The sequence below is a fragment of the Delphinapterus leucas genome, chromosome 15, assembly GCF_059928025.1.
Source record: "Delphinapterus leucas isolate spDelLeu-1000000601 "Yukka" chromosome 15, BTC_Dleu_Yukka2, whole genome shotgun sequence".
Classification (NCBI taxonomy): Eukaryota; Metazoa; Chordata; class Mammalia; order Artiodactyla; family Monodontidae; genus Delphinapterus; species Delphinapterus leucas.
Window position 1 is genome coordinate 49910104 of NC_143143.1, and position 23960 is coordinate 49934063.

At 48.7% G+C, this 23960-nt stretch overlaps 2 protein-coding genes across 5 annotated transcripts in view; one reads left to right on the plus strand and one right to left on the minus strand.

Annotated features, from left to right (window-relative positions):
* Positions 1-6134, plus strand: part of JAG1 (jagged canonical Notch ligand 1) — a 33931-nt gene extending 27797 nt beyond the window's left edge. For 2 of the 4 annotated variants that reach the window (XM_089896576.1, XM_022556495.3), the window contains 11 exons: positions 3-116; positions 200-313; positions 453-569; positions 1056-1083; positions 1543-1628; positions 2733-2846; positions 3493-3602; positions 3683-3916; positions 4128-4259; positions 4449-4599; positions 5584-6134. In XM_089896576.1, the coding sequence (XP_089752702.1) occupies positions 3-116; positions 200-313; positions 453-569; positions 1056-1083; positions 1543-1628; positions 2733-2846; positions 3493-3602; positions 3683-3916; positions 4128-4259; positions 4449-4599; positions 5584-6041 (1658 nt within the window). In that variant the 3' untranslated portion in view covers positions 6042-6134. The remainder of the gene's footprint in view (positions 1-2; positions 117-199; positions 314-452; positions 570-1055; positions 1084-1542; positions 1629-2732; positions 2847-3492; positions 3603-3682; positions 3917-4127; positions 4260-4448; positions 4600-5583) is intronic. The other 2 variants (XM_089896575.1, XM_089896574.1) reach the window with 2 other exon arrangements.
* A 12035-nt stretch (positions 6135-18169) lies between these two features.
* SLX4IP (SLX4 interacting protein) overlaps positions 18170-23960 on the minus strand; it is a 187365-nt gene continuing 181574 nt past the window's right edge. Inside the window, exon 8 of the mRNA XM_022556451.2 lies at positions 18170-23061. Within this exon, the coding sequence (XP_022412159.2) occupies positions 22506-23061 (556 nt within the window). The 3' untranslated portion in view covers positions 18170-22505. The remainder of the gene's footprint in view (positions 23062-23960) is intronic.

Consider the following 23960-nt stretch of genomic DNA (forward strand, 5'->3'; position numbering starts at 1 on the left):
AGATATTAACGACTGCAGCCAGAACCCCTGCCACAACGGGGGCTCGTGTCGCGACCTGGTCAACGACTTTTACTGCGACTGTAAAAACGGGTGGAAAGGCAAGACCTGCCACTCACGTAAGTGGTGGCCGGCTGGGATCCTGCCCTGTCTTCCGTGAGCAGGGCCGGCCAGGGGCTCACGCCGGGATCTTCTCCTCCAGGTGACAGCCAGTGTGATGAGGCTACGTGCAACAATGGTGGCACCTGCTATGACGAGGGGGACGCTTTCAAGTGCATGTGTCCCGGAGGCTGGGAAGGAACGACCTGTAACATAGGTACCTTTCCGCCCTCCCTGGGCCTCACAGGGGCCGTGGGCCTGTGAGCCTATGACTGTTTCCTGGGACCTGGTTTCTGCCCCTCCAGACTGTCGCTGGATCCTCAGGGAGGGTGGCCTTGTCTGCTCTTGTCTCATAGCCCGAAACAGTAGCTGCCTGCCTAACCCCTGCCACAATGGGGGCACGTGTGTGGTCAACGGCGAGTCCTTCACGTGCGTCTGCAAAGAAGGCTGGGAGGGGCCCATCTGTACGCAGAGTGAGTGTCCCCTCCCCCCGCTTGCCACCTTGAACTCTCTGAGGGCTGCAGGAGTCCATCCTGACACCCCCAGGGACTGGCAATGGAAACCAGAAGCAGAGCTGTTTGATGTCTGCTTCTGCATCACCTGGGTCTGCTCTAATGACTTGATGGGATGCAGCCCTGACCTGGGCATGAGAAAGTCGCCGAGGAGATAAGTGGAGACAGATGGCGTCGTGGTTCCCAGCTCCGGTCTGACCAGCAGCCTGTCTCCATCCATTCTCACACCCCCTACCCACCCCACCCAGGGCCTCTTCCTGTGTACATGTGTCCCACGGTGAATGGGACCAAGTGTGGTGTGGGCCTGGTTCCAATTGAGCAGAGGTCTTAAGCTCCTTCTGCCGGTGTTAACGACAGCTTTATCATCTGGGTATCGTGGAAATCACTGGTGTTTTGACTTAGGGCTAAGAAGGCCTCGCTGTTAAGTTGTCTTTTTTTACTTTGCAGATACCAATGACTGCAGTCCTCATCCCTGGTAAGCACGGCCACCTTTTAAGCCGGCGCTTTATTGTTGGCTGTGACACGTGTGGGGATCCTGGGGATCTTGTTTAAAGTGCAGGTTCGGATGCAGGAGGTCTGGGGGCTGCTGCACATTCCTCCTCTCTGACAGGCTCCCAGGCAATGCCGATCCTGCTGGTCCGTGGACCACACTTTAGTCAGGGTGTGTCCTCATTTAGAGCAGTGATTCTCAACCTTGGCTGCACGCGAGAATTACCCGGGGAGCATTTATAAGTTCCAGTGCCTGGGCTGCAACCGAGACCTGTGATATTAGACTCTCTGGGGGTGGGACCCAGGCATCAGTGTTTTTAAAGCTCCCAGGCGGTGGTGCGTGTGAGCAGGGGTGAGAGCCGCTGATCGTAACTGGCATGGCTACCTTTGAACTGGCAGGGGGAGTGGTGGACTGGTGGTGACCGAGGGGTCTTTGCTTTCATAGTTACAACAGTGGCACATGCGTGGATGGAGAGAACTGGTACCGCTGTGAGTGCGCCCCCGGCTTCGCTGGGCCCGACTGCAGGATAAGTAAGGACCACCTCCGACTGGGTCTTCCCACTCCAAACCCTCAGCCTGAGAGTTTTCATCTTTAAAATAATTATGGCCATGGTTCTAAGTAGCCTTGACAAGTAATCTCCTGCCTCCAGCTGGGATTAAGATGGCTCTGGCCGGCCCCTCCCTGGGGGACACAGCCCTCCTTGCTCTAGGGGAGAGAGCGTCAGCCACAGAATTTGGTGATTAATCTACTCTGAGGCCCTAAGGAAAGAGTGTGCCTGTCCCCGTGACTAACATGAAATTATGGGCAAGCGGATGTTGCCACAGCCATGCTGGTAGGGGACAGAGCTAAGGCCACAGAAGGGACTGGGGCTGTGGTTTCCAGGGCTTGATCAGGCCCGGTGAAATGATTAAACAAAATGGAGGCAGGCAATGCAGTTTTTCAGGAAGTTCACAGTTTATTCTTTATTTTGAGCCTTTTCCCTACTTTTTTTTTTTTTACATGCCCTTTCTTTTGCCAAAAAAGGTGATAGATTAGTTGTACTACTTTGTGTTCTTGTCCCTAAAGTATTTAAAGTTTTACTGGTCCTTGAGGTCCCCAAGTCTGGGACTTCAAGAACTACTAGATGGGGGATCTGTGTATCTGTTTCATGTTTCTGAATCGGGAGTCAGCAAATTATGGCCTGGGGGCCAAAATAAAGTTTTATTGACACACAGCCACACCCTTGTTGATGTACTGTCTAGGGCTGCTTTCATGCTGCAACAGAGTTGAGCAGTCATGACGGAGACTACATGGCCTGCAAAGCCTGAAATACTTACTAGCTGACCCTTTTCAAGATCTTTGCCGGCCCTTGTTCTAAATTGTACTGTCAGAGGAAAAGGAACCTCAGTTAAAAACTGCTGCTTCCCCATATGATTCTCAGCTGTTAGAAATCAGGCTAGTGGTGGTCCTTGCGGGGCAGTGACTGGAGACTTTGGGAGTACTGATGATCTGTTTCTTTATTTGGGTTCTGGTCATGTGACGAAAATGCGTTTAGCTTATACTTAGAAAGCTTATCTGTACGTTTTGTCAGTAAAAACTTAGAAAAACGTTGCTGCCTCCCACTGGGGCCTAAGCTCGAACTCCATTTTTCCTAGACATCAACGAATGCCAGTCTTCACCTTGTGCCTTCGGGGCAACCTGTGTGGATGAGATCAATGGGTACCGGTGTGTCTGCCCCCCAGGGCACAGTGGTGCTAAATGCCAGGAAGGTAAGTGGGCTGGGCCCAGCTGCCCGTGTGTCCTACGGGCTGAGCAGGCACTGCAGTCACTGTTTTGACTGTTCGTGAGTGGAACTATGCTCAGAGAACACGGAGGGGACATCCACTTGGGACCACAGGGAAGGGGAAACCTGAGGGGGGGGGGGCGGTCCCGTGAAAACAGCGTAGCTGTTGGTTTTAGCCAGCTGTTGCCACAACTATGCTGTGTGACAACCATCCCCGATCTCCGTGCGTACGACAAGTATTGGTGTTGCTCGTGGGCACAAAGGCACAAGCAGAGCGATGGATGCCTCGGCTTGGGTGCCCAGGTCTGTGTGCCACCCCATCCTCCTTGGACCAGCACTGTATCCAGGGCATGTCCTTTCCCTGGCAAACAGTAGGCTCTCAAGGAGCCAAGCTCACCGGGGAGAGACTCCGCTCACATTGCATCCCAACGCACTGCACTGACCAAAGCCGGTCACGTGGCCGGGTGCAAAGGCCACCGGGGAGGGAGGGATGCTTGCCCATCGTAGGAGCAACTGTCTTCATGGGGCAAGGGGCAACAGGTGTAATTACTTCCCGACAGGCAGGGAGTGAAGAATCAGGAGAACTGTCTCCAGAAAAGGCAACTCCTCCCACTCACGAGTCTCCACCTCAGTTTCAGGGAGATCTTGCATCACCGTGGGGAGCGTGATACCTGATGGGGCCAAGTGGGATGATGACTGCAACACCTGCCAGTGCCTGGACGGGAGGATCGCCTGCTCGAAGGTAGGCGTGGCCCCAGCCGCCGGCGTTCTGGTTCTGGAACTGCCAACGAGCGTCTCCTGAGCTCTACTCTGTCTCTGCAGGTGTGGTGTGGCCCCCGCCCTTGCTCGCTGCACAAAGGGCACAGTGAGTGCCCCAGCGGGCAGAGCTGCATCCCCATCCTGGACGCCCAGTGCTTCGTGCGCCCCTGCACTGGTGTGGGTGAGTGCCGGTCCTCCAGCCTCCAGCCCGTGAAGACCAAGTGTGCCTCCGACCCCTACTACCAGGACAACTGTGCCAACATCACGTTCACCTTCAACAAGGAGATGATGTCGCCGGTACGGAACACCTTGCTGGCTTTGGAGAGGTGGGGTGTGTCTGCTTGCCCTAAAGCAGGGGTGTCACGAGCTTGGATCTCCTCCTCCTTAGCCTAGATTCTTGTCTTACACCAGAGCTCAGCTTCTGAATATAGCTTCACTGTCAAGCAAACAGCAGCCTTTCTTCCTTCCACTCTTTTACGTGTGTGTGGATTTAAAAATCTCGTTCTAGGGTCTCACCACAGAGCATATTTGCAGCCAATTGCGGAATTTGAATATTTTGAAGAATGTTTCTGCTGAATATTCAATCTACATAGCTTGCGAGCCTTCCCCTTCTGCAAACAATGAAATACACGTGGCCATTGTGAGTATGAGACCCATGCACGCTTAGTTGTTTGATTGCCAAGTAGCTCAGAAACTTCACTTAGCCAGTGTCCAGATGAGCAGATACATTGAAGGAGAGCTTGACGTACACGTGTGGTCAAATAATTTTGAATGAAGGTGACTGTGGAGTGTCCCTGACCCTCTGGTTTGATGAGTCTTCCTTTTCCAGTCCGCTGAAGACATCCGGGATGATGGAAACCCAATCAAGGAAATCACCGACAAAATTATAGATCTTGTTAGTAAACGTGAAGGGAACAGCTCACTGATCGCCGCCGTTGCGGAAGTGAGAGTTCAGAGGCGTCCTCTGAAGAACAGAACAGGTAGGTGGATGGGGGCAGTGGTCCCTTTCTGTGAGGACTGTCACGTCCGTCTCATCGATAAGACCAATACAGGGCTTCCCTGGTGGCGCAGTGGTTGAGAGTCCGCCTGCCGATGCAGGGGACACGGGTTCGTGCCCCGGTCTGGGAGGATCCCACGTGCCGCGGAGCGGCTGCGCCCGTGAGCCATGGCCGCTGAGCCTGCGCGTCGGAGCCTGTTGCTCCGCAACGGGAGAGGCCCCAACAGTGAGAGGCCCGTGTACCGCAAAAAAAAAATAAAATAAGACCAATACAACCGGAGTCCAGTAAAACCTCCAGGGTGGGGAGTTACTTGACGGTTCCCTACTCAAGGACCCCCCATTTTTAACTGAGAAAACAGAGGCCAGCTGACGTGACCAAGGTCACATGGCAAAGGGCAGAGGCGGCCCTGACTTGTTCCCCTGCCTGCAAGCTGTGCTCCAGCAGGCGGGCGCCCTTCCAGGCACGCATTGTCTCTGGGTCCCGGGAAGAGCATGGCTGTGCCTTGAGCGTGTGTCTGTGCGGAGCCTGTCCTGTGCTCCGGTATCGGGGGACAGCCCGTCCTAAGCACTGAGACACGGGTTTGATAGATGGCTCGATGGCCCCGCAGGATGTCCAGAGTCCCCCGTGGGTGCCCCGAGCATCACCGTTCTAGTGAAGCGACTTGCCGGGCGCAGGACCACTGGGGGCATTTGAGCCGTCCATGCCGGGACCCTCTTGCTGGTGCTTCTGAAAACCGGCTCCTCTAATGAGCTGCCTAAGTAGCCAGACTCCCCGTGACCGGCCCAGATGCTGCTCCGCGCCGAGGCGGGAGCCTCTACGGGCTGCTGCTCGGCCTGGTCTCTTCAGGGATGCTGGGAGGTGACGATGTGTGGTTGGGAAAGGGACTCGTCCCCATGCGCCCTTCTTAGGGACCAAGGACAGGGGAGCCGTGGGCGCAGGGCTCACGGGGGTGCCCCTGCCTTGCAGATTTCCTGGTGCCCCTGCTGAGCTCGGTCCTGACCGTGGCCTGGGTCTGCTGCCTGGTGACTGCCTTCTACTGGTGCGTGCGCAAGCGGCGGAAGCCCGGCAGCCACGCGCGCTCGGCCTCTGAGGAGAGCACCACGAACAACGTGCGGGAGCAGCTGAACCAGATCAAGAACCCCATCGAGAAGCACGGGGCCAACACAGTCCCCATCAAGGACTACGAGAACAAGAACTCCAAAATGTCCAAAATAAGGACACACAACTCGGAGGTGGAAGAGGACGACATGGACAAGCACCAGCAGAAAGCCCGCTTCGCCAGGCAGGCCACGTACACGCTGGTCGACAGAGAGGAGAAGCCCCCCCACGGCACGCCGGCCAAACACCCGAACTGGACAAACAAACAGGACAACAGAGACCTGGAGAGCGCGCAGAGCCTGAACCGCATGGAGTACATCGTATAGCAGACGGCGGGCGGAGTCTGAGGGCGCCCGGGGTTCCAGAAGCTTCTCCAGCTGTCCTGTCGTGTTCCGGTCCCAGGCTGTCCTTGACGTAGAACCCCTGTGTTAATTTAAGTTCTGACAAGCTGGCTTACACTGGCAATGGTAGTTTCTGTGGTTGGCTGGGCAGCACTGCAGCGCACAGCTATGCAAACACCAGGCCCCGGGGCCCCGCCCCTGTCGGATCAGGCTCCCAGGAGAACACCCGGCCCCCCGAGGTCTCCAGCCTCCACTTCTGCCAGATGTCCCGATGGTGATGCAGTCTTAGGATCATAGTTTTTATTTATATTTATTGACTCTTGAGTTGTTTTTGTATATTGGTTTTATGATGACGTCCAAGTAGTTCTGTATTTGAAAAGTGCCTTTGCAGCTCAGAACCACAGCAACTATCACAAATGAGTTTATTATTTATTTTTTTTATTGTATTTTGTTGTTGTTGTTGGGGGAGGGGGACTTTGATGTCAGCAGTTGCTGGTAAAATGAAGAATTTAAAGAGGAAAAATGTGTCAAAAGTAGAATTTTGTATAGTTCTGTAAATAATTCTTTTTTATTAATCACTGTGTATATTTGATTTATTAACTTAATAATCAAGAGCCTTAAGACATCATTCCTTTTTATTTATATGTACGTGTTTAGAATTGAAGGTTTTTGATAGCGTTGTAAGCGTATGGCTTTATTTTTTTGACCTTATTTTCTTATTACGTGTTGCCTATAAGCCAAAATTAAGGTGTTTGAAAATAGTTTATTTTAAGACAATAGGATGGCCTTCTGTGCCTGGAATACTGGTGGAGTTGGTTTTTTTTTTTTTTTTTCGTACGACGTCAGATGTTTAAAACCCCGACTGAGGCAGTTTGAGAGTTAGTCTAGAACAAGTGTTTTTTTTTTTGTTTTTTTTGTTTTGCTTTAGACTTGAAAGAGACAGGCAGGTGATCTGCTACCGAGCAGTTTAAGGGAACAAGCTGAGCTATGACTAAACGTAGCCAAAACGTGAGTGGTTGAAGATCATTAAAGATATCAAATTAATTGTGTGAAGTTGGAAGCACACCAATCTTATCTTGTAAATTCTGATTTCTTTTCACCATTCGTAATGTAAGACTGAACCACTTGTAGATTTGATTTTGTGTTGTTATCTACTGCATTTAGGGAGTATTCTCATAAGCTAGTTGAATACTTGAACCGTAAAATGTCCAGAAAGGTCACTGTTTAGATTTGCCAGAGTCCACTGCCTGCCTTAAGTGAGGAAATCAAAATGCTATGACGAAATTTAAGATCAAAAAGACTTATTAAAAACTGACTTCGTCGGTTCACCGTTAAGACCGTGAAGATCCTTTGTATTGCCCTCTTAGTGTTATACGAACATAAACATACATCTTTGATGTGTTGTTCCTGGCAATAAATTTTGAAAAGTCATATTTATTAAATTTTTTTGTACGAAAACATGGACCAGTGTGGCCTCTCCTGAGCTTACGTAGTTCTGCCTGGCTCTGCCTTGTGCCTTTGCCAGCGCCCTGGGTCTGTCCTGGTGACTGGGGTGTGAGAAGTAGGCTGTGCTTGACAGGGGCCCCCATCAAGAACGGAAAGCCTTTTCAGCCATAACATTCTCGAAACCCCGAGGGGCTGCTGTGAAGCTGGAGCTGTGAGCCCCGTCTTGGGGGCCTAGATGCCCTTGTTATTCGACAGCAAGTGTGAATACTGCTTGAATAAACACCACTGGATTAATGGCCTGCAGTGTGGACTGAATTGTTTTGAGCACTTGCGGGGGGGGGGGGGGGGGGACGCCCACCGCAGTAAAAGGGTTTTAAATAGCTTGGAATTGGTGCTGGGGGATTAGGAGGGAGACTGGATGCTTTCTCTTTTATTTTCCCCTGGCTGTTTGGATGAATGTGGATGTCCTGCGGTCACTGCAGACCACACCCTTGTGGCTTTTGTGCACCTTGTGCCTCTGGGCTGGTCTCCGCAGGAGGTGGTGGTTACAAGCTTCTGGGGTGAGGGCCCTTCTGCCCCTCACCACCTTGCTCCTAGGGAGTGCACGAGTGGCTGGCCTCCCGTGCACCCTTGGGGTGACAGAGCCGGGCTGCTCCTACCTGTAAAGGGCAGGTGAGCTGTGGTTGTTGCTTGTGGCTGCTGGGGCCAGAGGCCAACAAGCCTGCCCCACATGGCAGGGCGGGGTAGAGTGGGGGAAGCTTTGCCTCTGGCATCTCGGCACCGAGGGATGAACCACCAGTGACAGGCATGTGGACAGCTTCCAGCAGCTTTGAGGAGTTGCCAGGAGTTCCCTCCTCTGGTTAGGAAGCTATAGCTTACCCTCCTCGGAGCTGTGACACCCAGGCTGTCACCCCCCTCCAGTCTTCATAGTATAACTCCAGCTGGAGTGACAAACTGAGCAGAGGAAAAGCTACGGGGATGTTTATCTTTCTTCATTCTTGGGAAGCTTCTCTTTCTACCAGGCTAGGAGGTGTGTCCCGATGGGCATCTTGGTTAAGAATGGATGGCGGGTTGAAGTGTCCCTGGTTCCTTGTGCACGAGTGGAGGCCATCAGGGGAATCAGTCCGGGACAGAGTTTTGGCTTGGGGAGGGAGCGCGAAGGACCTGGACCGTGACGGGTCTGGGTTTCCACGATGTCTCCCTGTCCTGGAACGGGCCCATATCACTGCTCTGCGGGGCTCAGGTCAGAGGGAGGGAGCAGTGCTTTCCCGGTACAGACCCGACGAGCAGGACAGTCTGAGTTCAAATGCTACCTTGCCCCGGTGGTTTGTAAACTTGGATTCTGCAGGACCCAGAATTCCCTGGGTAGTTGCCAAAGGCTTGTGTGCCAAGAAAAAAGTTTAATGAGCCTCTGCAATTCTTTATTCCAGGAGGGAAGTGATCTTGTGATTGTTACTTTAAGGAGACTTCTATGCAGGACAGGCTGGGTAGTGGAAAGGATGAGATGGTCTCATCTGGACAGGGCTCAAAGCCATGACCTTGGTCGTTAAGGGAGGTGGTCCCCTTTCTCCAGGCCCTGGTTATCCTGGGGGCAGGAATGTGCAAAAGAAGGGACTTAGAACCTTCCCTATCCCCTGGGAATGTTCTGTGCCCTCTGTAAGCAGGCCCTGGAAAAGGAAGAATTTTCCGTCCAGAAACATGGCTAACTAGAACTCCAGCATTAGAGCACATATATACCATGAAACTCCGGGAAAGCATCAGCTCAAAGTTGCGTGCTTTAGGATGGGACACTGTCCTGGGATTCTAGACTTATGTAATGCAGAGTTAGAAAAAGGGGGGTATATCTTGACTAAAAGCCCAGTGAGACTGGGTGATGAGCAGAAGCGGAACTTGTAAGCTGGGGCGGGGGTTACTCTTAAATACAGAGTCCCAGGCCTGGCCTATGATTCATAAGTGGGGCCTGGGAACCTGTATTTTCAACAAGCTGTCCCCTCCTCCCCCAATCCTCCCTGGTTTAGGTACAGCAAACGTTGAGAACAGCTTCACTAAAGTACTAAAGTACAAGCTCTTCCATTAATTACAAGGTTTTTCCTCCTTGTTAAACTGAATTAAGTATTCTGGAAGCCGGTTTGTTGCTCAATTGCCACCTGACATCATTTTTAAACAAATTAACGACACCTCCCCTTGAACAAGTTGTGGTGTAAGAGCTTCATTTTATTGGCTGATCTGAGGGGGTCAGTGAGTCAAAGTTAACTTATTTGGTAATATTTCTTAGGTAGCGAAGAGCCCAAGGAACCAGATTGTGGGTTTCCCACATTTCTGAACGGCATACACCTGTCGACCCCAAAGTGAGCAAGTGTGCGGCTAAAAACCAGTTAGTTACCTTTAAAGAAAAAAAAAAAATGTCCCACCGGCCTGCAGAGGTTTGCGACTTAGGCCGAGCAAAGTTCCAGCAAAGTTTCCGCTTTGACGGCGGCTTTCTTTCTTGCCTCTACTGGGAATGAGAAACAGGAGTTCAGAGGTTCCCGGGCTGGGAAGACACACAAGTACTGGGTTATGGGAAGTCTCCTCCTGCTAATGTGTATTTATACTTTGTAAACTCTGATTCATCTGAGCATTGAAACAGAAATCTGCTTCCTGAGGTTCTGTTTTTAAATAGATAGTTTGCAAAAACAACAATTATTCTTCTTAACATTTTTTTTTTCCATCCCACAAGCAGCTAAACATGCCAGCTCGGGCTATGTCAGGCTCCAACTATGCCAACAGACAGCTTGGTCATCAGAGGTAGAAGGGTGCCCCAAGGCCGTTCTGTGGGGTTCTGGCCCCAGAAGTCTTAAAAACAAAGTTTAGAAACCATTAGGGCAATTGTGTTGTGTCACTTTAAGTCCATGAGATATTCCTGGGTCTATTAAGAATAACGAATTTCCCTTTGTGAACAACTGCCTTCTGATGGTGGTTAAAAGTAAGGGCAAGCGGGGGTGATGCTCGCAGGGCTGTGGGTACCGCTGCCTGGCACAGACGGGCCTGCACACCTGCATGGCACCCTCTGAGATCGTGTCACGAGGGTGCGGCTCCCTGGCTTTGAATCCTATGAATTCTACCTGTGTCACTTGCTCCCACATGCCGGGCACAGCCTCCTGGCTTACAGTGTGTTTCTTTCAAGTCCCAGGCAGCTTTTATAAGTCTTAAATTCTGTATCATTATGTACGGGCCCCGTATTAACCTGTGATATGAAAGTTGGGGAAATTAACTTGGAGAGTAAAGGCTCTTAAACCCAATGAGAACCTTGAATGGAGGCCTCACCCGCCGCCCCGCCCCGTCCCCTGCAACTGTCCACATCAGGGCACCCAAGGGTTGAATTACTCCGAGAGCAAAAGCAGATGCCAGCAACATGAAAGTAACAGCTTTGTTTCAAAGAGAAGCTCTCCTGGCAGGGACAGTGGGGCTCCTCCACGATCCCCAGGGGAACACAAGTTAGCAGCTGGCTTCCTAATGACTACTCAGCACCCAGACGGGTTGGCCCCCGGCTCTGTTTTGCACCTGAAGAGTGAAAAGCTGCTTTACTTCATCTTTTCTGAGAAATGTGCAGTTGAGAAGCCTTCATTGGAGACTCGCCCGGGTATTAATGCAATCGGTGACCTTACCAGCGAAAGGATCTACCCCTCCTTACTTTCCCAGAAGGGGAAGCTGAGGCCTAGAGAGGATCAGGGACCTGTCCCAGGCCACACAGAGTTAGCGACAGCCAAGACTGGAACCTGGGGCTCCTGCTAGCTGGGTTGCTGCGTTTTCTGCGTCTTCCGGGGATTTGCCAGGTTTATGTCCAGATCCTGCCCTTGATGTGATTTTCAAAGGTAAAGAATTGGGAGATCAGCAATTAACAAAAAGGGGGGCCGCAGGAAGCTGCTGTAAAGACAGTGGCATTGATCTGAGCTGTGCCTCCTCTGGGCTTTGCCTAGAAAGGGACATCTTTATAAATCTGTGAGCAACAGATATTTTCCTAATCAAAGGCAGATGAAGGTGCATCCCTTTGGAGGTGATTTCCTTGTTCTTGGGCAGCTTCACATGTCCTTTCTAGTTTCTGCTTCATAGAATTAGAAGATGAATCGCAGGAAAAGAGGCTCAGAAAGGAAAGCAAGTGACAGACCCCTAGGTCCTACTCCTCCCTGCGCTGCACACACGTGCACGCCCTTCCACAGGGGTTTTCAGGATGATCACGACACTCTCCGTGTCTGAGGCAGTTGGGAGGGTGCCGGCCAGTGTCAGGTGATTTGCAATTACAACAGGCCTCCTCTCACACCCCCTAACCACGCTTGCCTCCTTGGCAGGCTACGTCCAGGTTATGGAGCAAAAAGCCCTTGAGCAGCTAAAAAGATGAAAAGCCAAGGCAGTTGAACGTGATGCCACGCCACGACAGGGTGCAGCCACGCCATGACGGGATGCAACGGGGCTGGCACAGACGCACCTGGGAGTTCCTGGAACCGCCCGTGGGCCACTCTGCCTCTTCCACCAACACCTGTGCTCTCCCCACCCGCTGAGGAGGGATGGGAGTGGGTCCCACATCTCTAACCTGTTTGTCATGTTGGGGAGGCCAGAATTAGGCGTAGTATGCTAAAGTTTCCTATGCGCTGAGGCACCAGCGCCGACCAATTTGGGAAAACTCCATCCTGGGGACAGAAATGTCAACCCTCCAAGTTCAGGACACGGACAATCAGATACCCTCACAGGGCTCTCTGGCTTGGCAGGGATGGTTTTGGGAAGGGTTTTTGAAAGAATCCAAGGCACAAAACAGAAAGGAAGAGCACAAATGTGAAACAGCTACAGTTTTGCACAAAACTGAGGGCATGGTGGCTGAGATGTGAAGGAAAGGGAGTGGGAGGGGCGAGTCAGGCCTCCCCACCCCCTCTGCTCTCCCAGCACCCAAGGCCGGTATCTCTGCATTTGCTTCCTGTGCGTTCTCGGTCCAACACTCAACAAAAGAGGCCCCGAACAGAATGTAAATTGATGCAGCCACTATGGAAAACAGTCTGGAGTTTCCTTAAAAAACTAAAAATAGAGCTAACCATATGATCCAGCAACCTTACTCCTGGGCGTACATCTGGAAAAGATGAAAGCTCTAATTTGAAAAGATACATGCACCCAAATGTTCATAGCAGCGCTATTCACGACACCCAAGACATGGAAGCAACCTAAGTGTCCAACAACAGATGAATGGATAAAGCAGATGTGGTGTATATATATGCAATGGAATATTACTCAGCCACAAAAAAGAATGAAATATTGTCATTTGCAGCAACACGGATGGACCTAGAGATTATCATACTAAGTGAAGTAAGTCAGACAGAGAAAGACAAATACCATATGATATCACTTATATGTGGAGTATAAAAAAATGATACAAATGAACTTATTTATAAAACAGAAACAGACTCACAGACATAGAAAAGAAACTTATGGTTACTAAAGGTGAAAAGGAAGAGGGAGGGATAAATTAGGAGTATACGATTAAAAGAAACATACCACTATATATAAAATAGATAAACAACAAGGATTTACCATATAGCACAGGGAAGCATATTCAATATCTTGTAATAACCTATAATGGAAAACCATCTGAAGTTGTACACCTGAAACTAACACAATATTATAAGTCACCTATAGCTCAATTTAAATAGATAGGCCCAAACATCTCCTCCTGGGTGCTCTGCCTCCAACTGGGCCTGTCACTTTCACCTTCTCGGGCACAGGGCCAGGCTGAGCACTGAGCCGTCAGGGGCCTGCACTCTGAAGCCGCACTTCCTTGATTCCCTTGCAGCTATTCCATCCCAACTCCTGGCGTTAGTATTTTTTGCCTGGGCGGTGTTAGGCGCACACTAGAGCGGCCCAACAGCAATTTCTGGGCTTTGGGTTTGGACAGGCCTGGATTCTAGGCTCTGCCACTTTTACCAACTCGGGGAAACTTTCCAATATTCCCTGTGCCTCAGTTTCCCCATCTGTGATATGGTGATAAGAAATGTGTGCCACTGTTAGTATTCATGAAAAAGGGCCGCAGGAAGAAAGAACGCTGCTCTCAGTATTTCTCTTAGCATCCCGTGAGACCAGAGAGTCCATTAAAAGATGAAGGAATCCAGCTAGATTTCAGTGACATCCTCCGCTCTTACCATTGAACTGGGCCCCTGTCAGAGAAGAGCCAAGGGCTGCTGGATCTGGTGGTAGATGGCTCCCAAAGACTCCTGGTTCCTGGTTCTTTGACCAAACCCTAATCTAAGTCCTACTGTGAAGGGATTTTTCAGACCTAATTAAAGTCCCAAAATCAGTTAGCCTTAAAATATGGAGATTATCCCAGTGGGGCTGACCTAATCACAGGAGCTTTAAAAGCAGGGAGTTTTCTCAGGCTGGTCACAGAAGGAGAAGTCAGAGAGATTCAAAATATGAAAGAGATTCAGCACAAGGGCTTTCTCCATTACTGAGATGGAGGGGTAGGCATGTGGCAAGGTCCTGAGAACAGCCAGGAGATGCTGAGCAAAACCCTCCCAGCTAACCACCAGCAGGACCCCAGGGCTCTTAGTCTCACAGCTGCCAACAACCCAAAGGAGCCTGGAAGTGGGCCTTTCACTAGTCGAGCCTCCAGATGAGGACACAGCCCAGCTGACACCTTGATTCCAGCCTTTTGAGACCCAAAGCGGAGGACCCAGCTAAAAGTTGTCAGGAACCGAGATGATAATACCTATGTGTTGTTTGAAGCTGCTAGTTTGTGGTAATTTGTTACGCAGCAATAGCAAACCAATGCAGGCCTCTTGTAAAGGGGGTGGCACCAGGCTGTGTCTGGTGTGGGTGCTATACCATATTTGGTTCTGACTATATAAATCGTGGACTATTTCCTGGATCAATTCAGTGTCTGCTACCAGTGTTGCAGATAGAAAAGCTCATTTAAGACAAGAATGAACTACAGGATCACAAAAAATCTTAGTGCCCAATTAAATTCTACAACAGTGTGTGGTCTGAGAACGTAGATGACTCGCTATAGCCTCTAAATAATACTAATAGAATACAGTTCTTCCATATCCATCCTCTTCACTGTTTCAAAAAATTAAGGCCAAACAAGGTAAGCTCAGGTGCCTGGCCTTGGAGGACTCCAGGACACACAGTCTTGGGCCAGTTTTCTCTCCTCATGAAACGTGATAATGTTTGACGCCTGTTTTCTTGCTGATGCTTTCAGTGGACTGGACGTCTCAGAATCACTTTGTAATGCCTTTCCCTATAGGGATATTCCTACCCTGGCTGTCCTCACTGAGCTGTGACCATCTCCTATGCACTGAAAGGGGCTAAATGTTGAGCCCAACTTACTCTCCCACCATCTCCTCTCTCCTAAGTTTGTGCTCTTATGGTGGGTGCTGGCCTGGGTGGGCATGCAAAGCCAGTGGCAGAAAGTGAAGATTCTCTCAAGTATGGTGCGCTTGTCTAAAATATTACTAGGACCTAGAATTAGACCTTACGAACACGAGGAACAGCAGCCACAGTTGTTTCTACAACCAGGACCCAGAACATGCGATTTGATAAAGTGGTACCGAGAAACACTGTCTTCAAGAGAAAGGAAGGCCAATTTGATGTAGAAAATTCACAGACGGACCGAGACTCTGCTTGTCTTTGAGCCTGTACAGAGATGTCAGGTGAGATCCAGAAGGTTCTTCCAGCTGGAGGTTCTTATTAGCATCAAAACAAGAACTCCAACAGCACACCCCCTGCAGTTCTGACACAGAGAGCACTTCCTCCCACTGGAGAGCTACCTGAGGATGCTTTTCTAGCTGCCCCGGGCTCTGCCCAGGTAGGCTCCACCCTGCTCTACAGGTCACTGAGCTGAGCAGAAAGCGCTGGGGAAAGGCTCACAGGCAAGCATTTTAAGGAGAATATATTATACAAAGCAAAGCAGGGTTGCTGTTTCACAAGCCCCCATTCACGCTGACATCATTTCGGGAAGGCCTTCCAGGCCCCTCCCACTGGAACATATCCCAAACGCACAGCCCGCATGTCACGTCAGGGCTGGAGGTCACCCTAATTTACCATCCCCCCTCCTCCCACTGACAACAGGAACGCATGAGCTGGTCTTAGTCCTCCCAGGCACCCACAGTGGGTTTGGGAAAGAGCCCTCCACATTCTTCTCACCAGCTGAGCATGTGAAGGAGGAACTGAAAAGGCCTTAGGAGCCACTGGGCCCAGAAAAACCCCCAGCCAATCTGTCACCTGCCTCCTCTGGAGAAGGGTCTGCCTGTCCATCCCGCAAATCCAGGGGCAGGTGGAGAGAGGGATGTGAGGCAGTGGGGGAAGTGAGAGCTGAGGCTGTGTCCATGAGTGTGTGTGTGTCCATGAGTGTGTGTCCACCAGTGTGTGTGTCTGTGTGCCCACAAGTGTGTGCATCGATGTGTCCATGTCCGTATGTCTATGAGGGCGTGTCCACAAGTGTGTCTGTGTGTGTCCATGAGCGTGTGCGTCGATGTGTGTGTGTGTCTAAGCGCAGAGACAGGGCTGGTAACAGAAGAACAGGCAAGAGGGCGTGGGAGACTGGGCCCTTATTTATAAAAGCTCTCCTGCCCTGAAGCAAGTCAAACTCCCTGCTGAGGAGCTGCTTTTCTTCCTCCCTTTTGAGTCTTCTTGCTGAACTGACCTCTCCCCCCGCAGAGGTCAGGGCTCTGCTCACCCTGGGCACCTCGCCTTCTGGTGCTGGATTGCCTTGGAAGCCCACAGAGGAGAGAATTCTTCAGCTCTAATTTCTGAGAGAAAAAAACCATAGTAAATCTCGTGAAGAAGCTGTGTTTTTTTTTTTTTAAAGAAATATATGCACGTTATGATCTTTGGGGAACTGTGGAAAAAACAGAAAGCAAACATGAAAACTGTACATCACCGGAGTCTCCTCCCACAGCCTGCTTCACCACCTAAAATAAATCAGGGTGGGTAATGAATGAGGTTTTAAGAAATATAACTGAACTTAAAATACAAGGTCAGCATCTCATCCTAGGTAATCCTTTAGAGGATGAGAAATTCTCCTGATTTTCCCACAGGGTTATTTCACATGCGCTTTTTTGAGCCAAACTATTTTAAAAGCGTTCTTTCTTCCACTACCCTGCCAAATGTGAACTTGAGATTCACATGCACTTTTTGAGAGCTTATTAACGATATTAATGATCACGGATCAAAGGCAAACCCCAGACAATTATTTAGGTGCTTTAAAAACTCATCTTCTGTACGAGGGTAACAATTTCTCAGTGCTGGCAAAGATGAAGGTAGCCTCACGTGTCGGGTCTAAAGCAGCAGAAGTAACGTAGGGGGCCTTCGGGAGAAAAGAGAACACGTCTCTTGTCGGATTAAAACTTATGCCTATTGATACCTTGTCGCCTAAGCCCTTCCCATTTGTTTGAAAGTAGGCCCATTTCTCATCTGCAGAAAGCCTCTCTTCTAAAGGATACTCAGCTCTTCGCAGACCCTGCCTCTTTTAACATCCAGTTAAACACACTCAAACCTCCACCCCCCACTTTTACTTATTTTTTGGCCACGACTCACGGCTTGCGGGATCTTAGTTCCCCAACCAGGGGTCCAACCCGTGCCCCCTGCAGTGGAAGCGCGGAGTCTTAACCACTGAATGGCCAGGGAAGTCCCTACCCTCTGCTTTTAAACAATAGTTCTTAACTGTGGCATCTCATGAGAACTGAAGGAGCTTTTAAAACTGCCAATGCCTAGGCCAATAGAAGCTACCCAGGTAATTCCAATTGCAGTGTCAAGAACCCACTTTTAAACGGATGGTGAAATTAATACACGGAGTGGTATGCTTACCTCGGGGCTCTGTGGAGCCAAGTGTGGTACTTAAACTATCAGAGATTATTTGACAGATGAAGAAACTGAGGCCCGGGAGGTTAAGTGACTTGTCCCCAAATACATGAACCAATTGGTGGTAAAACAGCAGGGCTGTCAGTAGCCCCAGGCAGGCCAGGGCAGCTTTCCTGGGCCGGCCACATGGCACCCATGACCAAAACGGCCAGAAGAAACGGGCTTTGCTTTGTCGAGTGCAGCAGTTCTCAGCATTTCACGTACAGCTATTCAGATGTATTATTCCAAGCTGATATTGAAATGCTTCTGAAAAATTATGTACAGGATCTGAGGGGAAATATATTTACAAGCAACCAGAGAGGCCTGGGATCCTGTCATAAAAGGCAGTGCAGAGAAAGAGTCAGCCCAGGGCTTCATTCGGTGCTGAACTAGGAGTAAATTCACTTCGAAAATGGAAATGAATCCACTTGGGAAATGTCAGGATTCTCTGGAAAGGAGTCAAGGTCACATCCTTTAACCCCTCACGAGAGGAGTCTATCTTGACTCACACTGGGAGCAGAAGTGGTAACATAGCTGCAGTGTAGAGGCCGCCCCAAGTCTTACGGGACAATTTAATCACAACATCCCACACAGGGTGTTCCAGACCTAAATCTTTAGGGCCAATGGTTCAAATGAAGAGCCCCTTTGATTATTTTAACACAGTCTTCAAAATTTCAGAATTGCTTCAAGGCGGAAAAAGTCTCCAACCAATAGAACATAATGTTATAGATAGCATGTTCAGAAAAGGGCATTTTGAATGTATATTCCTTGGGGTTAATTCACTTGCTTTAAAGAAAAGTGACATATACTAATTTACTTTTTTAAAACAATTTTACGTTTTATTCATAAAACAGGCTCATTTACACTACATACTAGTTTCATCCCCTAGGCGTGCACAACTATTTGAACTATTTTAGCAGTTTAAACAAAACAAATGAGAGGATAAGGCTAACGGGAGAAGGGAGCTCTTCTGGTGATGCCTGCAGTGCTTGGCTTTCTACCTTGACTGAAGAAAGTTTATTCTGGAGATCTGTCAAATCCATACCTTTAGTTGCCTGGTCAGGTGCTTGGGGACCAAATGTATGGTTTCACTGATTTTTGTTTAATTAACAAGATTTTTGATAAGTAACTGTAACAGCAATCATCAGGTAACATCATGCTGCATAATACAACTTATGGGATTCAATCCAACGCCGGTACTGAGCAGTTCTCGACAATTAAAGGCAATAATTTCATCCACTCAAGTTCCCTCTGTTAAGCTACACGTTGACATGTATTTGTTCCTTGTCTTGTTAAGTAAACACAGAAACCAAATTAGAGGGAGTTCTGCAGATTTCTGAGAATTTAATTACATCATAAATTGTAACACCAATGATATACATGGTTAGACTTCTGCCCTGAGTGATTTTCTGAATTAACTTCATTTTACAATGCCTAATTTATTTTGTACCAAGGAAGACTTTAAACTGTTTAACAGAAATCAGCTTAACTTTGATTTCTTACTTGTTGCAACACGTTTCAATTCATTTGTGTTTCAATAACAACGTTTGAACTCTCTTGTCTTGACAAACCAAGCATGGAAATTTCCTCATAAAAGAAGAAATTGAAAGGATTTCCATACTCAAGACATAGCACAGCACACTGAAAAGAGAGGTTCTGGCTCTTAGGAAAGCCAAAGGAAGGCCACTCAGCAGAATTCTGTGGAGATATTACAGTGGGTCCTGCCAAGAAGGAATTCAAGGAAACTGGGAACGGCGACACCGTGATCCCAGGCCACTCTCTTGGGTACAGAGGTTTCCTTCCCTTACGTGCTCTGCTCTCTCTGAGCTCTTTCTGAAATCAAAAGCCACTGACAGGCACAACAATTCATGCTAAAGTCCAAACATGACACTGAGAGCAAACAAATTAACTGTGATCCCAGTGTTGTCCCCAAGATATACCCTGAGATACTCATTCAGAAAGAAGCTATAGTCTCCAAAAATCAAAATACAGAGAGTTTTCGTGACTCTTGCTTTTTATAAAATGAAATACATTTTTCCTATTTTTTTCATTTAAAATAAGTGAGCACAAAAGCTGCAGCATTTACTCCTCTCTCCCCAAACATTTGCTCCTTTGCATTTAGCAATTTATATGCATATCTGGATGACAGTTAACCTCCAGAGGCAAAGAAAAGAAAAATGTGTAAGAAAAGTCACACTGACTGTTCTCAGACATTTGCGAACATTAAAAAAAAAAACAAAAAACACCACCAATCTATTAAAAAGTCATTTGAAAGCACTTGGAGGTGACGTAGAAGCCATGACATCGAGAAAGTTAGGGAGTTCAAAGTTATAACATTAATCAAATTGGATCCATAGCATCAGACTTGGATTCCAAGCATTAGACTTACAGGAACTTGACTATACATTTAATTTGCTTTATGAAGTAAGTGGTTGAAGAACTTATTCTTTTTAACTAAGAATACTGACAGGGTCTCAGATTTTCAGATGCTGGAAATTATTAAGATTATTAAGAATATCAAAACACACCCACTTCTGGCAGTAGAGAACCAACTCTTCATTTCCCACCTAATAAGCAACAAAAAAAACCTGGCAGCCCTTTTCCACTCCGTACTTCCAAATATCCAAAGAATCAAAGAACCACTCAAGTAACAAGAGATCCAGGGGTGTTTCAGACATGTGGAAGGAAAATGCTTAAAGGTAAAATTCCTCAAACACATGCCCTATTGCGGAAGCAGAGAGCTCTTCCCTCTGTTAATCCTGATAAAAATCCCACGTACATGATGGCTGTGAGAAAGACCCTATCTATCTACAGCCAAGGGTGCTATTTTCCCTCTAGATCACAGTCACTGTTATTTCCACAAATACACCAAACTCTAAAACAAGTCTTTTCTTGAAGGACAATCACTAAGCGTGTAAGTATTGGCTTTAACCACCAGGCCTAGGTTAACTAATGAAATAAAAACTCGATAAAAACTTTCTCTGGTGCCTCCAGTTCAAATATCTCCTAGTTCTGGGGTAGGCAGCAGCTACTGGAATGGCTCTTTTTAATTCCAGACTCTTCCAGGGAGCTCACTGTTTCTTGGCCTATTCCCTGGGTTATTATTTGTGCCCTCTCTGCTTAAACTGTTCCAATAATTGTTTAAGAAGATTCAGTGACACACTGTGGTCCTGTCTTTAGTGAAGAGCACACCGAGAATATGCATCGCTCTGAGAGAGGGGCCCAGGATGGGCCATGTTCTACCACCTTCTCAGGAGGTTTCCACCCTGTGTAGTCTGCCCCTACTGGAGGAGCAGAGTCTGCTCCACTGTGGTTGGTATTCTGTTGGGCTCCCTTTCCTATAGAATCCTATGACTGGAATCACCTGGGGCAGGAAAAAAGCTAAGTGGGAAGAGGAAGGGGTATCAGTGGACGGGGCCATGTTCCTGGTGGGGGTGGTGAGGCTGGGACCACAGGAAGGGAACAGGCTACCAGAAGAGTCTGGAACATCAAAGGGCTAGCACCTGTATCCACGGCCAGGTATGGCAAGCAAGACTTAGCTTCATGACACAAAATGATGCCATGAAATATGGTTGCCTCTTAATGAGCCTTGCCCTGCAATCTAAGAGGGGAAAGGAGAGTGGGGGAGGACACAATGAGCTGGGAGAAACCACTAATTAATCTTAAGCATGAACTTACACTGCGTCTACTTCCATATTCTTTTATATTGTTGGGCTTTTTCTGGGTTATTTTTTGCTAACTCCTACACTTTGGGGAACATACTTGATTTTCCTTGTTACTAGGGAGGTACTACTTCAAAGGACCACCCAATGTTGAGCAGGAAAAAAGATACATTTGATGGGTGGCCTCTGCATATGGTTTCTTCCTTATTTTAGAATGAAACTGGGTTAAGAAAATCTACTGTAGGTGTCCATCCAAAATAAGTCATTGCTATGATTCACTATGTGACATTTCAGCAAGTCCACTGGAGACAACAGTGGGTGATACTGCAGATGGAAGGCTCCTGGTTTGAAATTTAAAGTGCCTGTGAAGCCTTCCAAGTGGAAAACCGCAAACTCTGGCCGCTGAGTTCCACTTGGGTTCTTGTCTGTCCTGAACTTAAACCAGAACCTTAGAGGTGGCGGCAAGGGCAGGGACATGCCTGAGCTACAAGCAAGAACAAGCTTCTCCCACATCTTCCCCTAATGTTGGGCTGAATTATATGTAAATGTCCTGCAACTCTTAGGATAAAGTCACAGCTCCCTGGGCTCTGTGGCCGCCCTGCTTAAGAACCTGGGAACAAAGTGACTCATACGCTGAACCCAGGTGCTTTACAGGTTGGAGGGGGCATGACGGGTGCCTGTCCACACGTGGGCCCCTGCCGATGCGCTGGAGGCCAGAATTGCCAGGCTGCAGGGAATCAACACTAGGGAGACTCCAATTAGCCCGGTGGTTCTCGAACGTGGGCAGGTTTCAGAATCCCCCCGAGTTTCTCATTCTGTAGGTCTGGGTGGGACCCAGGCTATGCATTTCTTCCACAGATTCAGACCATGATGCTGGTGCCACAGGCAGACAGTGTGAACCGCTAGCCTGTTCCTCCAGTGCTGGCCGCCCTCCTCAGGCTGAAGGGCAGGAGAACTGACCAGCAGCATCGTGGCCCGTCGTGTGGTCCGTACATGGATGTGACAAGGAAGCAAAAGATTGGTTTCTTCATGCGGTTCCTTCATGGACACTGTCACTGCCAACAAAGCGAGTGGCTAGTTATCATTAAAGTAAGTTTCTGAAGACAGTTATAAAGTGTGAATGAGAAAGTAGCAATGCTGTCAGAACAAGCACGTAGGCTCCTGGAGGCCGCTGCTTTGAAAGCTGACCCCAACGCAGGTATATATTTTGTATTTGAAACAATCATTCGAATTCCTTTAAAATCACGGCATTGAGACACACTGCTCGTTTGTCACAGGCTTGGCCACTACATCCTCAACTATGAGTTTGCAATCTTCTTCTGTAAATTAGTGGCCTCTTTCGTACTTCTTTCTTTTCTTGCTTGGGCTGCCCTGAGTCGTAGCTAATCTTTCAGTGTTTGTGGCTGAGCCAGTTTGCCGTGCCTGCCCTGGCTTATTTTTCATAAGATGTCTGGAGGAGAGATTTTACAAAGCACGCAACTCTTCATTAGACGTGGTTTCTGCCAAATCTCGTTTCAAAAGTAACCCCGGATCTGACAGCTCTGAAGTTGGCAAAACCTTGACAGCTTTGCTTTTTTTCCACTATTATTTCCCTCGGGACTAATCGATCACTTCCAAGAGAAGCTCTCTTGCGGTGGTCGGCGTCTTCCACAGAGCTGCGGTTCCTGCGTTTCTGTTGTGCTCTGGCCCCTCGTGGACTTTGTTTTGGACCCGGGGATGCTGACTCACAGCTACAGACAGGGCTCCCGCGAAGAAGCCCCGTCTCTAACCGCGTCCCAGGATGAGGCTTCTGCTGGCTGCTGGTGCCTTCTGGCGGGGGCTGATGAACTTTCTCCAGCTTTGGAACAGGAAGCCCCCGGTGGCTCTCAGCTGCCTTTATGTAAGCCTTCGCCTGTCCCGTGGATGGGGGACCGGATGGGGCCTGGCTGTCCCCCCTCTTCCATGCTACCTCCGCAATCACTGAGTCACTGGATGTTCCCACACTGTTCCTGCTGCTCCGCGATTTGCTCACGATGCTCCTTTTTGTTTCAGTTCTGTTCACACTAAAACAAAGAAAGATTTTTTTGTTTTGTAAAGCTGTAATGGCCAGGTTTCCTCCAGGTCCCCCTTGTCACACTTCTTACACTTGAAGCAGGACGCATGTACTACTCTCCCTTCTCCTCACCTCTAGGCCAATCTAGGAAAATCCCCAAGTGTATATTTACATGCAGACCAGATCAAGCAAGAGCCATCACATTTTCCAGTACACGAGGACACACTTTATTTATCGATCACTGGGTTATCAATGGAGTTATGATGGAGTTTATATCTTAACTAAGGCTGAGAGGCATTCATTTCAGATGTTAAAGATCAATATTGCCTACATTTAATACATTGATTTTTTTCCCAGAAGTAAATGCTCAAATACATCCAAAGCACAGGCTCTGTGTGTGTGTGTGTGTGTGTGTGTGTGTATAAGAACATGCTTGTACATACACAAACCCCCTTTCTACAACACACATGCAACTGATGATGTAAACTGCACTCTAAGTGAGTGTGAAGTTCACTGGAGGAGCAGGACAGAAGCTGCCCAGGGAGAATGCAGAGACTGGAGCCTTGTGAAGGCAAGGAGCTTCTTAAACCGCCAAACCCGAAATACTGAGGCTACAATATTTCTTTAGCCTAAGCTTTAGTCTGGGAACCAATACGTATGTCTGTGTTCTTACTGTTGCTTTGAGGGGCCCGAGGATTATCACAGTGACACGAGGGTCAGAACAGGCACCTTAGGAAAGGAGTGTATTTTTTCAGATCTGTCTGGGGTTGCTCGGAAAGTTGTACGAGATACCCTCAACAGGTGCTTTTCATCTTCAAGGCGCTTGTCATTAATTACTCTCTGCGACACACCTGTGAAGCAAGGCCTTGCTCCCCACTGTCCAGAAAGTGAGAGAAAAAGAGTTTGGAA